The following is a 12,108-nucleotide window of genomic DNA, read 5'->3' on the forward strand; positions in this document are numbered from 1 at the left end:
GGCAAAATAATTGGTGGGTTTGAAACTATTGAAAGAGCTGTTTGAATCCCTAGTAACTTTTTCATAGCAAGCCTTATAAATTTTTAATGCTTATGTGTAATTATATCAAATATTTAACTGACAATATGGGGTTGAAATGGATTTTTAACATTTCATCTGTCATTTGATCTGCAAATACATTCCAGTAGAAATTGATGTAACTTATTAATCAGAAATAATGATATTTAAGGAAAGATCATGGAAGGAATGAATTTTGATGTGAATGCACTTCATTTCTTAAATGGGTGATTGGATTTTACTAAATGAAAACAATACATACATATTTGTAAAGATATTTTTGTAGAAAAATGACCTTGTTGTTGACTTTGACTTTGTGATCGGGGATGCTGTTTTTCAATAGTATGGACTAATGGAAGGTTTGTAACCTTGTGTAATGATTTCATTCTGTGTTTTCTTGCCATCTGATTGTGAACTAATTATAAATTCATATTATGTGTTATTGTTGGAATTTCATTATTGACTAAAATTGTTTGAAGCCCTGATGTATTTCGTACTAATGGGAATAAATATGTTAACTAAAAATGCATGACTACATTAATGAAATGATATTTCATTCTTTGTTATGTATTAATATGCAAAAGATATGTCTGTTTGTCTGTTCGCTATACGTTTCCATACGGCTGCATGGATTTCAACCAGAGTCAGTGCATAGGTTCTTCTCATGCCTTGGAACCCCGTTATGTTACTTTCAGTTGCTTCTGATGCATTCTTTTTTCGTTACCAAACCCTGCAAGTATGCTCAGTGCCACCTAGCACCCATTCCCCACCCTCTGCTAACTCTCCCACCTTCCAATAACCTCCCCATTCACCCTTCCATGTTTGTACATCTTCGTGCATGCCATGTGTGAGGTGATGGCCGATTTGGCCACTTCCAGTCGTGCCTTTTCTCACAACTTCACCATTCACTGGTAAATGGCCCATGAATAAATTTGCTGTCCTTTTAACTATGAATTTCAACAAATTGTGTTTCTTCTTACGTTCTTTCACATCTTCCAAGGTCATCTTTATTTCGAGAGGTCAATATGACCAAGAATTCCAAGCTCTAAGCTTCCCCTTCCCTGGGTACTATCATTTCCCGAGCAATGCTGTACCGGCAGACTAGTGCATTAATAAAGGTTGGACTTATGGATTCCTGAGAATTTAATTTTGGGTCTGCTGTCCTAATCATCAGAAATACAGCTGAACACCATATGAATTGATTTTATTCATTACACTTGAATTTAATAGCAGGTATTATGCAGACAAGAGAAAATTAGTTATTACAACCTTAGTGAATGCACCAGCAAGGGGGGATGGGTTGCTTCCTCTTATTTTTCAGTTAGGTTCATGGTGTAATTTCTCATTTCTTCCTGTGAAGTCGTGAGATTTAAGGGTATGGATGAGAGGGTGGAGACTGGTAGCCAGGTAGCACAATTATGTAGAGCACTCTTGGTTTCCATGGATGTGCCATTTCTTTTGGTATGGTATCTAAGATATGATATCTGACGCAAAGGGGGATATGGTGAATTGACATTGGATATCATATCTTTCAAGAGGGCACTTATCCATGGAATCCAATGCATAATCTGCAAATATTTATCACTTGTTCTAGCTGGGTAGGCTCCAAATGATGAGGTAGATTAGGATTGATTGTAAACCCAGCAACATCATGTTAAATGAATCCAACAAAAATTCATCCTAAAGTAAATATCAAAATGCCCAATTTGGGCATTTTGATATTTACTTTGGGCATTACCTAGTTTCAATGATGTGGCATGTACACATATAGACCTCATGGAATTCTATGTCCAGCAGTTAACACCAACCCTCATAAATGTTTCTCTGGTGTGTTAGTAAGTGGTAACCTTTTTGTTCACTTCACGTTCCAGGATGAAACAAAAATCACACTCGTTTAATGTTTTATTTTTTAAGCTCCAATTTTGAAACAATAGTTAATCATGTATCCGTAACTGATTGATATCATTCATTGTGTTTTATCATCACAATGTTTTTCAAGGTCTTCACAATACAAAACATGTAGGTTATCTTATTGACTCACACAATGCCACAAAATATCACAATTATAAATACACAACCAAAATTATCACAAAAATCACAGGAGTAAAGTAAGGAAAATTTTTCGCTAATACTCATAATAAATGTATTTAGCTCAATGGATACAGTGATCATGGTACTTACTAATTGCTCTGGACCTATTTGTGGAATGGTTATGTCTGATAGCCTGATCTGAGAATTACTAGCCTTTAATCTGGAATGGAAAACTGAGTTACTCAAGCCCCTGTTTATACACAATTGCTCTGTAGTGGTAATACCTCCATGGAAACCCATTCGTATGGTAGTAACCCTTGAACATCAGAGACATAAAAGCAGGTGTTTATGAATAAGAGCATTATATTTACTCCCTTTCTTAGACCTTTGTTGATGAAGGAAAAATTACTTAGATAACAAACTGCCGTTGCCATTTCTGGTGAGAAAGAGAATGGCAGGCATATAAATGATTCAAAATATTTCATGGAGGAATTTTTTGTGAAAGTAATTGGTTGCAATGAAGAGAAATGTGATCAAAATACAGCCATTGAAAAATACTTTTGATAAAAGGGGTGAAATAAGCTCAAAATTCCTCGAAAGAAATGTCCTCACGTGGTAGATCAACTCTTCCATTGTATTTATTGGTCACTCTTTGCCAAAGGTTGTAATAAAAAACTTTGTGCAAAAAATTAATGTCACATTCACTAACATCAATCAATAGTCATGGTCATAGTCTGAATCCCTTCTTTTGTCAAATGATAGCAATCACATCTTGACACAACGGAAACATGATGCATTTCCAACATTTCTGATGACAAATAAAGGATGGATTATTTATAAAATGGAATTGTACTTCACATGAACACTTCAGTTTGCCTCATTGTTCAAAATACTGAGAGATTTGATGACCAATGTAATTAACTTTATAGAAAAATACAATTAGTTGGAATTATCATAGACACCATGTAGGACTTGATGAAATTTTGTGTAGTTTTTTTTTAAAGTTGCTCCATAATATATAAAAGTAATGAAGGCATGTTTAGAACATTCAAATGTTAACAAGATGAAGTATGTCCATCCACAAGTTCACCAATAGCATAATGATTTACCAAGCATTTCTGCAATAATACATGAACAAATATACATATGTATATTTTTACCACCAAGTGAATTAAATAGCTACCCTTGGGCATTGTAAGGACATTTTTAAGTATTTTTCATAAAAATCTCAAAATCTACCTTGATAGCACTTTAACATCAGGTTACACTTGTAAATCATTGATAAGACATCAGAATTAAAAGGTTTCTGAAAAATATTTCTCCATACCTTAACAAAATTTGTGGAAACGAAAGACTTTCTTAACATGCATGGGACATCAATGGTTTTGATATTTATTGTGCTGATTTTTATACCTCTGTCCAATTATCTCCTACTTAGTTATTATTGTCAGGTTCATTTTCAGAGACAATGTAGAAACAGTGAATATTACCCCATTAAAAGTGCACGCCATTGTTTAATCCATTAAATGGTTGAAATTCTTTTCACTTCCGTACACAATGCCTGCTTAGTACTCAGCCCTGCCAATGATGAAGTACAAATAATAGAGTTGTTTTATGAAAAACGTTCAAAGTCCTAAATAACCTTCCTAATTAGTTAATGTATTAAAAATGACTTTGTATTACTTGGCAGTGGTCCACTTCTGATGAGAAATTACAGTAGTGACTATACCTGGAGGAAGTATCAATAACTAATGTGATGAAATACTTATTCAGCGTCTAATAATAATGAACAGTGTAAATGCAATGCGAACCAACTTCAAGGTTTGCAAATCCAGCATTGAAGCAAGAAGTAGGAGGAAAGAATATCCAAGAGATAAACTTCACACATCACGTTAGTTTTTGGTATGCTTCTTGATCATACATGATTCTTTTGATAAAATGAACAAAACAACACTGCCTAACGTCATGATTATTGTATTTATAATGTCTCTAATTGCTTCTAATTTTCTTCCTCGTGCATATGTATGAAATAAAATTCAATGCGTAGAGTTATTATGGCAATGAAATCATAATTAATGATTTTTTCTTGTAATAAGAAGCCAAAACAATAAGTACGGGCACAAAAAAATCTAGGCAAAAAAAATAAGCAATAAATTACAGTTTATTTACAAAATAGAAAAAATCATGGTTTAGTGACAAAGCACAAAAAAGCATTAAAAACAGGTTGTAAAATCCAGAGGTCCAAATAACCATTATATATAAGGGGCATTGTTGTAAACAACATAAATAAGTGATCACTTGCAACAAAAAAGATAAAAATAATAAGCTGTTTTTGTTTTTGCTCTCTGTTCAGATATAATGTATATTTTCCCAAAAGCTTATGACTCTTAGCTAGAGTCCCCTTAGAACACAAAGGAAAGTTTTTCACTGCAATATCAACGTGGTGAAAAAACTGAGGCAATAAGATTATATGATGTGATAAGAAGACTTTTTCCTCTATCTAGTAATAAAGAGAGAGCTCATAAAAAACAAGAGCTATATATAAAATTCTTCTCTTAATACGCTGAGCATTGAGTAGAAACTTAGCACAGCAGATGTGCATCCCTAAATGCACCTCCAATGGAAGAATGGACATTCTTTCTCATTAAAGACTGTGGCATCACTTGCACTTCTCCACTAAACTCTCCAGTTTTAAAAAAGGTTTGATAGAAGACATTTGTGGTTGTTAAGTACATTTTCCAGGCTACAGGAAAAATTCAATGAGAAAGTATAACTAATGTGCGCCCGATAACAGGCACTTTCTACAGCCAGCTTCTGCAATAACTGGCATTATTGAAAAGTACATCCTCTCAAAAAGTGACAAGTAGTCATTACCATTTGTTGTCAAGCCACTCCTCACACAAAATTCTTCGAATTTGGTTTCCTCTTAATACAAAGTGTATGCTAAAACACAAACTATGTTAATACTTGACACATAGCACTCACAGACACTTTCAAGCTATTCAGTCTTGCCTATATTCCTTACCAAGGCTTTTGTCACTATCAAACTGTCTCCTCAATATTGATGTTATCACAAAAAAAAACTTTCAAATACATGCACAATAGTTACACAAGTCCATCGGTACATCTTTTGAGATCAATGACACATAAAAAAAATATATTGATCCTCATTTGAGACACAAATGATTGGATTATAATGTCATTCCATTAAACTTGTAGACAAATCATTCCAAAACACTTTGAAAATCTCTTGGTAGACAAATTTATGTGAAGATCTGAAATCTTTTACAAGAACCTCTGTATATTTTCATTTGCAAGGAAATTCATTCAGTCAATGACTTCACGGTAAGGCCTCTCTGAAGTAATTGAGAAATCTTCAAAGTAGTGGTTAAGGAATTCAAATGTTGGCCGCCTCTCCGGATCAGCATCCCAGCAGTGGAGCATAAGTTTGTAAATGTCATCAGGAATCTGGTGTGTGGATGGTTTTGGCATCCTATAGCCCTTATCCACCTGCTCTATCACCTCACGGCCATGCATACCTTTGGGCAAATCATAGTTTAAGTAGTCAAGATATCTCCTTAAATGCCACAACAATAATAATGGTTAAACGTTAAATAATTGGAGGACATCAATTGACAAAACAGGCATTTCATGATATGCTATTAAAAAAAAACAAAAAGCAAATAAAATTGATACCAACACCATTAGGAAAAAAACTAGTATGTATTGCACCATCAAATGCAAAGTGTGATGAAAATATGGTAAATGAATGAGTACATCATTCCTAAATTTCAGTTAGGGTGGCCTGTATGCTGATAACTGTCATTCTTCCACTTTCACTGCATTCTATTCTTTCCACTATTATATGATAAAACACAACGCACATATGTGGTTAGCCTATATTCTTCTGCCAAGGCTAACTGGTATCCCTACACACATGCTGAAATTGAAATTATGAATAATCCATCCATCCTTAGTTGTCACTTGGGTATTTAAACCTACCACCAATGGAATGCACCGTAATTTTTGTAGAAGCCAGTGGTTCAGCTCTTTCAGTACCAGCTTCAAATGTGGATAGTGAAAGGGCCTTTACTTAATACAGAAATACTTAAACAGATAACTTTGAGTCATGTTGGGAGCATGATCAAAAAGAATACTTGATTACAGGTGTCAGATCTTAGGATATTTTTGGATCCAAATGCATTTTTAAGCGACTGCTTTAAAACGAAGTAAGTATTCAAGTTTCAACTGGGTACATTCAATCAATTTCTGTTTACATTGCCATGCACATTTAACTATTTTGCCTGATTAAAAATCATTTTTATAAGCTTCCAATTTATTTACTTTTAAACACTAATATCTTTACAAGCTCAGGATCTAAAGTTCTACGCTTGCATTTGGAAATGAAAATAGGTTTGAATCTCCTGATAAATCATCAACTGAATTCTGATTTTCCTCACACATGTTTCCCCAAATTTTGTCACTTTCTCATCGTATACTGACTTGTGTTTCACCTACAAATGCGGTGATTTGGATTTTTCGGTTCGGACTTAAACAACACCACTGGAGGCACCCCACAATCACAACTAAAGTATCAAACATCACATTTTGGAATCCTAATGTGAATCCGAGGAATAAAAAACACTCTCCACACTCAGAAAAAATAATTGCAGGAAGCCTTGAATAACACTGAACAGTTTAGGATTAAAAAGAAAAACAAAGAAAAATGTATCCACTTTCCCACTTAAAGAGTTCAGCTGCATGAGGGTTAACATAAAACGACTGTGGATATATTTTATGCAAATAAAGTCAATTAACCTATGGCTAGAGGACAAAAATTTAATTCACACTTAAAAAAGCTACCTTCACTTAAGATAGATGATAATGCAGTGCATGGAAAGAAAACAAAACATACCTGGATAAGGCACTTGACCATAGGTAAATAGTTCCATTAAAAAGATTCCATAGGACCACACATCAGACTTAATGGAGAATCGACCATAAATAATGGCTTCTGGTGCTGTCCACTTGACGGGGAATCTTGAGCCTAGTTGAATGGGGAGAAGAGAATTGCCAGATGAAATATGTATTCACTCAAATTCAAGCTCATTCCTTTTGCTATACAATCAGTGCATCTCCTAGATAAGCCATCAACCGATCGATATTCATTCATCATTCTGTTGATTTGTGGTACTGATCCAATACTTATTCAAGCGTGACTTGAAATGCCCATGGTCCTTCTCTACACGTGAGCGACTCAACAAAAACATTCTGTGCCACGCTGTCCTTGGTCTTGCATATGAGGTTGGCTGACTTCATGACACAGTTGAGCGTGTGACTATGTTGTGAATTACGAGTCCTTTGTCATCCTTGTGACTATTTCCGATGTCCCGGATACATTGGGAATTAATGCATAAACAGAACCATAAATCTCCTCTATATCTACATCTACATACTACCTCGCAAGCTGCCTAAAAGCCTTGTGACAGGGGGTGTTAGGACACCAGCCGTTTACACATAAAAAGGAAATGCTCAAACAAAATTATGCCGAGCAAAGTCCTTTATAGTTTGGGGGAAGAAGGAATTTGCATATCTATCAGTTCGGCAAAATATCTCTCTTAATTTATCGCTTCCGTCAGACCTGGAAATATAGTGGGCTCTAATATTATGTTCTCCGTGTTCCTCTTAAAGGTATTTATTCTCAATTGTTCAAGCAATCTAAGCCTAGCCTCCAAGTCTCCAGCGGCTTCCAGCCTAATTTGCTTAACATCTGGGTAATGCTGTCTGTACGCCCGTAGCAGTTTTTTGACGAACCGCGCAGCCTTCCTTTGTATTTTATTCAGTTCACAGATTAAGTCTTTCTGCACCAGTCCCATACGCTCACTGCAAATTCAAGATCTGGTCGGACGAGTGTGAAATAGCACCTTTCTTTCACTTTATCATCCTAAAATCTTTCCACAATATGCTTGCATCCTTGTAAATCCTATTCTTCAGTGCTATGCCACAAATATTCCTTATATGTTCTCCCCTAGGAGGTTCAAGGTTATCGTAACTCCCAGGTACTTCACTTCGTCTGTTCCTTTATGTTAATACCATCCACTGCATAAACATGGTTACTTATAGCACCACTCCGTGGTAGCCACCATCAACTCTGCTTTGAACCTTGTTTTAAGCAATACCACACACAGATCAACTACTAACCACCAGACACAGGGAGCAGACAAAAGTAAATGGCTCTGAAAATTGTACGTTCATATTTATAATCATAAGGTTCAAACAATTGTTGATAGAAAACAAATATTTTTACAGAGTGATTACAATGCTAGAAGTATTTTACTTTATGTCTGCACAAAATCTTCAGTGCCTCCAAAAAAAAATCACACTCGGTGGTTAAAATATCTACAATTAAAGCACCGTATGGGCGAGGAATAGTGAGGATGCATATGGTGCGTCGCTCACGCTCAAGAGGTTAAACATTCTTTGACAACATAGGCACTGCAATAAAAATTACAAAAAGGTACATGATTGTAGATTGAGGTCTGCAGTATATACGATATGTTAACTATCCCGAAAACATTCATGGTTACAAATCAAATATCCAAATCGATAAAATCAACTAATAGAATCAGGGAAATTACTAGCACATCAAAAATTGCCACTGGGAGGGTAAACAGCAGAGTGGTCTGTGCTGTGGATAGGAAACCTTCAGGCCTGTGATTTGATGCCCATTCATGCAATAGATGTGAAATAAACAAAGCCACAAAAGATTGGCTGAAAGCCAGACCGTGCTAACAAATTTAATGAATTTTCTACTCATTTTACCTTAATTGAGTAATAATTAGGATGAATACTGATAATGAATAATTTGGGCATGCACGAGGGTGCACCTAGTCAATTGCAGGAAAAAATTGTTGTAAATATTTATCAGTTAACACTTCAAACACATTAAATCTATTACTAAGGTATATACTGTGTCAATAACATTCACAAGTGAGCATTATTCCTTCAATCTAACACTTCAATGCATTTATCAACATCAGTTATGAGAGTCTCTCTGTTTCCACACCAAGGATTTAGCCTCAAAATATCTACTCTATGAATATTTACTAAACAGTAAAGCAAACACACCCAGCAGAGAAGGAATTCTGAAATAATGGAGTAATGAAGGAAGTATTCAACCTACGCAATCATCTAGATTCGCAGTGAAAATACAAACTAGAGTGTTTGTAAATGGTGTTACAGTTCCTGTATCACTTATTTCAAAAGATGTAGTAATCATTCACCTCATTGTATTCCCTCAAAAAAGGCAGCCGTGTTGCATCAATTATTCAAAAATGGCATTAGAAAGTCAATTACAGCATACCTTGTCGGGGACAGTACTCATCATCTTCTATCACTCTAGCTAGTCCAAAATCACATATCTTGGCTATGTTGTGATTTCCAATGAGGACATTCCTAGCAGCAAGGTCTCTATGAATCAGTTGCTTTCCTTCCAAGTACTCCATGCCACTCGCCACCTTCAACAGCAAGCAATTATTAAGCCATTAAATTATTATTTGACAGTGTATCATAAAAAATGCACAACTGCCTCTCATACAAATTAAATTGCTTTGACCGATCACATGAAGAACATTTGCTACATTAAAAATGATCTCCAAGTAATAACCGAGAAAATTTTGCAAATGCATTTGGTAGCAAATTTTCTCATAAGAACATTAAATTGCACCCAACAAATGCATTGCGAGATGTCCACTATTTCACTGAGAATATAATTTTTACAGTGGGATTCAAATAAGTCATTAGGTGACAAAGTTCTCCACAAACGTTACCACCAAGGGAAAATTCATGTTCCCATGAACTTTATTGATAATTGTTTATCGTGCATCATTTGCTTACAATTAGGGGAAGAAACAATTTTATTTTGGGTTAAATTTTTGCCATTAAGCTCTTTACAACATCTGAATTTTTCATTTGAACACAGATTTTCATGAAAAATATGAAAATTCAATAGATAACCTCTATTGTCTCAGACTCAACCTTGAGGAAGTTCATTTTAATAATGAATTTAAAAAAAAAACATTTTTCCACCAATTTACAAGATATTTTTTCTTATTTTCTTTTTCTTTTATTATATTATATGCCTGAATACACCATGAAAACTGCCAATGAAAGGAAAATTTCAGTGAAATATGTATACCTGGGCAGCAATCCATACTGTGACGTAGTAGGGGGTTGTGGGGGAGGGTTCTCAGGGAGGGTCGGGGGTCGGACAAGTGGTCGTGGGATGTGGGTTGGTTGGGGAGAGGATGGAAGACGTGCTGTGGGTGGCGCTCTTTGCCGATGGCTGCCGTGCACGAAAGAACCAGAGCTTACTACGCAGATTATGAGTACGACAGAAATTTTAATGCAATAAAGAAAACAACAAGGAAATATACACAGAAATACATGAAATTATGGACCAATTATCTTTACCTTAAGCACACTACTGGCCAATGAAAAGAACCAAAAATCAATCCATACACAGGGAAAACGGGAGGGCAAAAGGGGTAAAGAAAAAAAAATCCACTGGATGAATATTACAGGGCGACGGGTCTTCTCCACAAATAATTGGGCTTTCTTCTATTCTTGATTGGGGGATAAAGAGGATTTCTTCGAGAATCTTCTTAATTTGGGGGGACGTAATGTGGGATGATAGTTTTACTTATCGGCTCTCAGTCTTGGATGGGGGATGACCCCCTTGGCGGGCTCCTGTCGGGGTCGCTGCGTCTTCATTCACTGTGGGCTGAGAGAATGTTCAATTCAGGACAACGTAGGGTGACCTTCTTCCCCTTGGCATAGGAAATCTGCCGTTCTTTCCTCCCGTTTCCACTTCTTCACCTCATCGTTCCAACCTCCGCATTTCTCTCCTCTCTCGTCCACATATTGGGCAAGACGCCTCAGCAATCCGACATAGCCTTTGCCCCCAATATGAGGTCAGCATAGATGTGTCTCCCAAGGTAGAGTACGTACGGATTTTATAACCCAAGGAGGGTTGGATTTCTGGGGTTGGGGCAGGTGGGTAGAACCCGCAAAGAGGCCGGTTACTTTCGGGTCCTCACCAAAGGGGGTTTGCCGAAGTGCGTTCTCTGCCTTAGATTGTGTCACCTGCCATTCGCTGTACACAGGTTTTGTTTGGAGGGTGGGATAGGGGAAGACGTGGACTTTTCACTCGGCACTTACGCAGATGGAAAAACGCCAGAATTGCAAAGTGTTGAAAGGGGAAAACACATTACACACCAGTCCATTCATGCTTCACTGCTCACACACACATTCACACATGATACATGACAATGCATAAGCTCTCCTTCCCTCGTGAACGCACATTTAAAACTAATCATGCCGAGCAGCATCGGTCACAGAAGTTTCTTTTATTATATTATATGCCAAAATGCACAATGAAAACTGTCTTTAGAAAGGAAAATTTACCTGGGCGGCAATCCATACAAGATCTCCCATCTGAAGATGACGCCCTTCACCATTCCTCAAGAAGTCAAGAAGACTGCCATTTGACATGAATTCTGTCACTATGTATATGGGCTCCTCGTGTGAGCACACGGCATACAATGTGACCAGACGATCATGACGAAACTTTTTCATTAGGGCTGCCTCCTGAAGAAATGCTTGAGTGGACATGGTGCCTTGCCTTAACGTCTTCACTGCAACTTCAATATTATTTCTCCACATTCCTACAATGTTAAGGGGAGAACAATAAATGATGACAACAAAACCACTAAATACAATGAAGACGAAGTATTTGGGTGACAATCAGTTTGGTTTCAGAAAAGAAAAGTCACCTCATGATTCAATGATGATGATGAGGTCCCTGGTGGAGAGAAATCTATAATATAACCAGTGCGTGAGGATTTGAACAAACACTTGATAGATTGGATTGGGTAAAGTTTGTCCTAAAACTATCCCTGTCCACGGGAAGAAAGAATGAGCAATACACTCAACAGTTCCAGACTTCACGACGCATTTAAT

General features: G+C 36.5%; 1 protein-coding gene across 1 annotated transcript in view; it reads right to left on the reverse strand.

Annotated features, from left to right (window-relative positions):
* Positions 1-1,946: 1,946 nt before the first annotated feature.
* The window catches only part of LOC124163906 (tyrosine-protein kinase Src64B), a 39,641-nt gene continuing 29,479 nt past the window's right edge, over positions 1,947-12,108 (reverse strand). The window contains exons 8-11 of the mRNA XM_046541014.1: positions 11,554-11,813; positions 9,452-9,605; positions 7,004-7,135; positions 1,947-5,627 (exon numbers count right to left, since the gene is read on the reverse strand). Of these exons, the coding sequence (XP_046396970.1) occupies positions 5,416-5,627; positions 7,004-7,135; positions 9,452-9,605; positions 11,554-11,813 (758 nt within the window). The 3' untranslated portion in view covers positions 1,947-5,415. The remainder of the gene's footprint in view (positions 5,628-7,003; positions 7,136-9,451; positions 9,606-11,553; positions 11,814-12,108) is intronic.

This window comes from Ischnura elegans, chromosome 8, assembly GCF_921293095.1.
Source record: "Ischnura elegans chromosome 8, ioIscEleg1.1, whole genome shotgun sequence".
Taxonomy (NCBI): domain Eukaryota; kingdom Metazoa; phylum Arthropoda; class Insecta; order Odonata; family Coenagrionidae; genus Ischnura; species Ischnura elegans.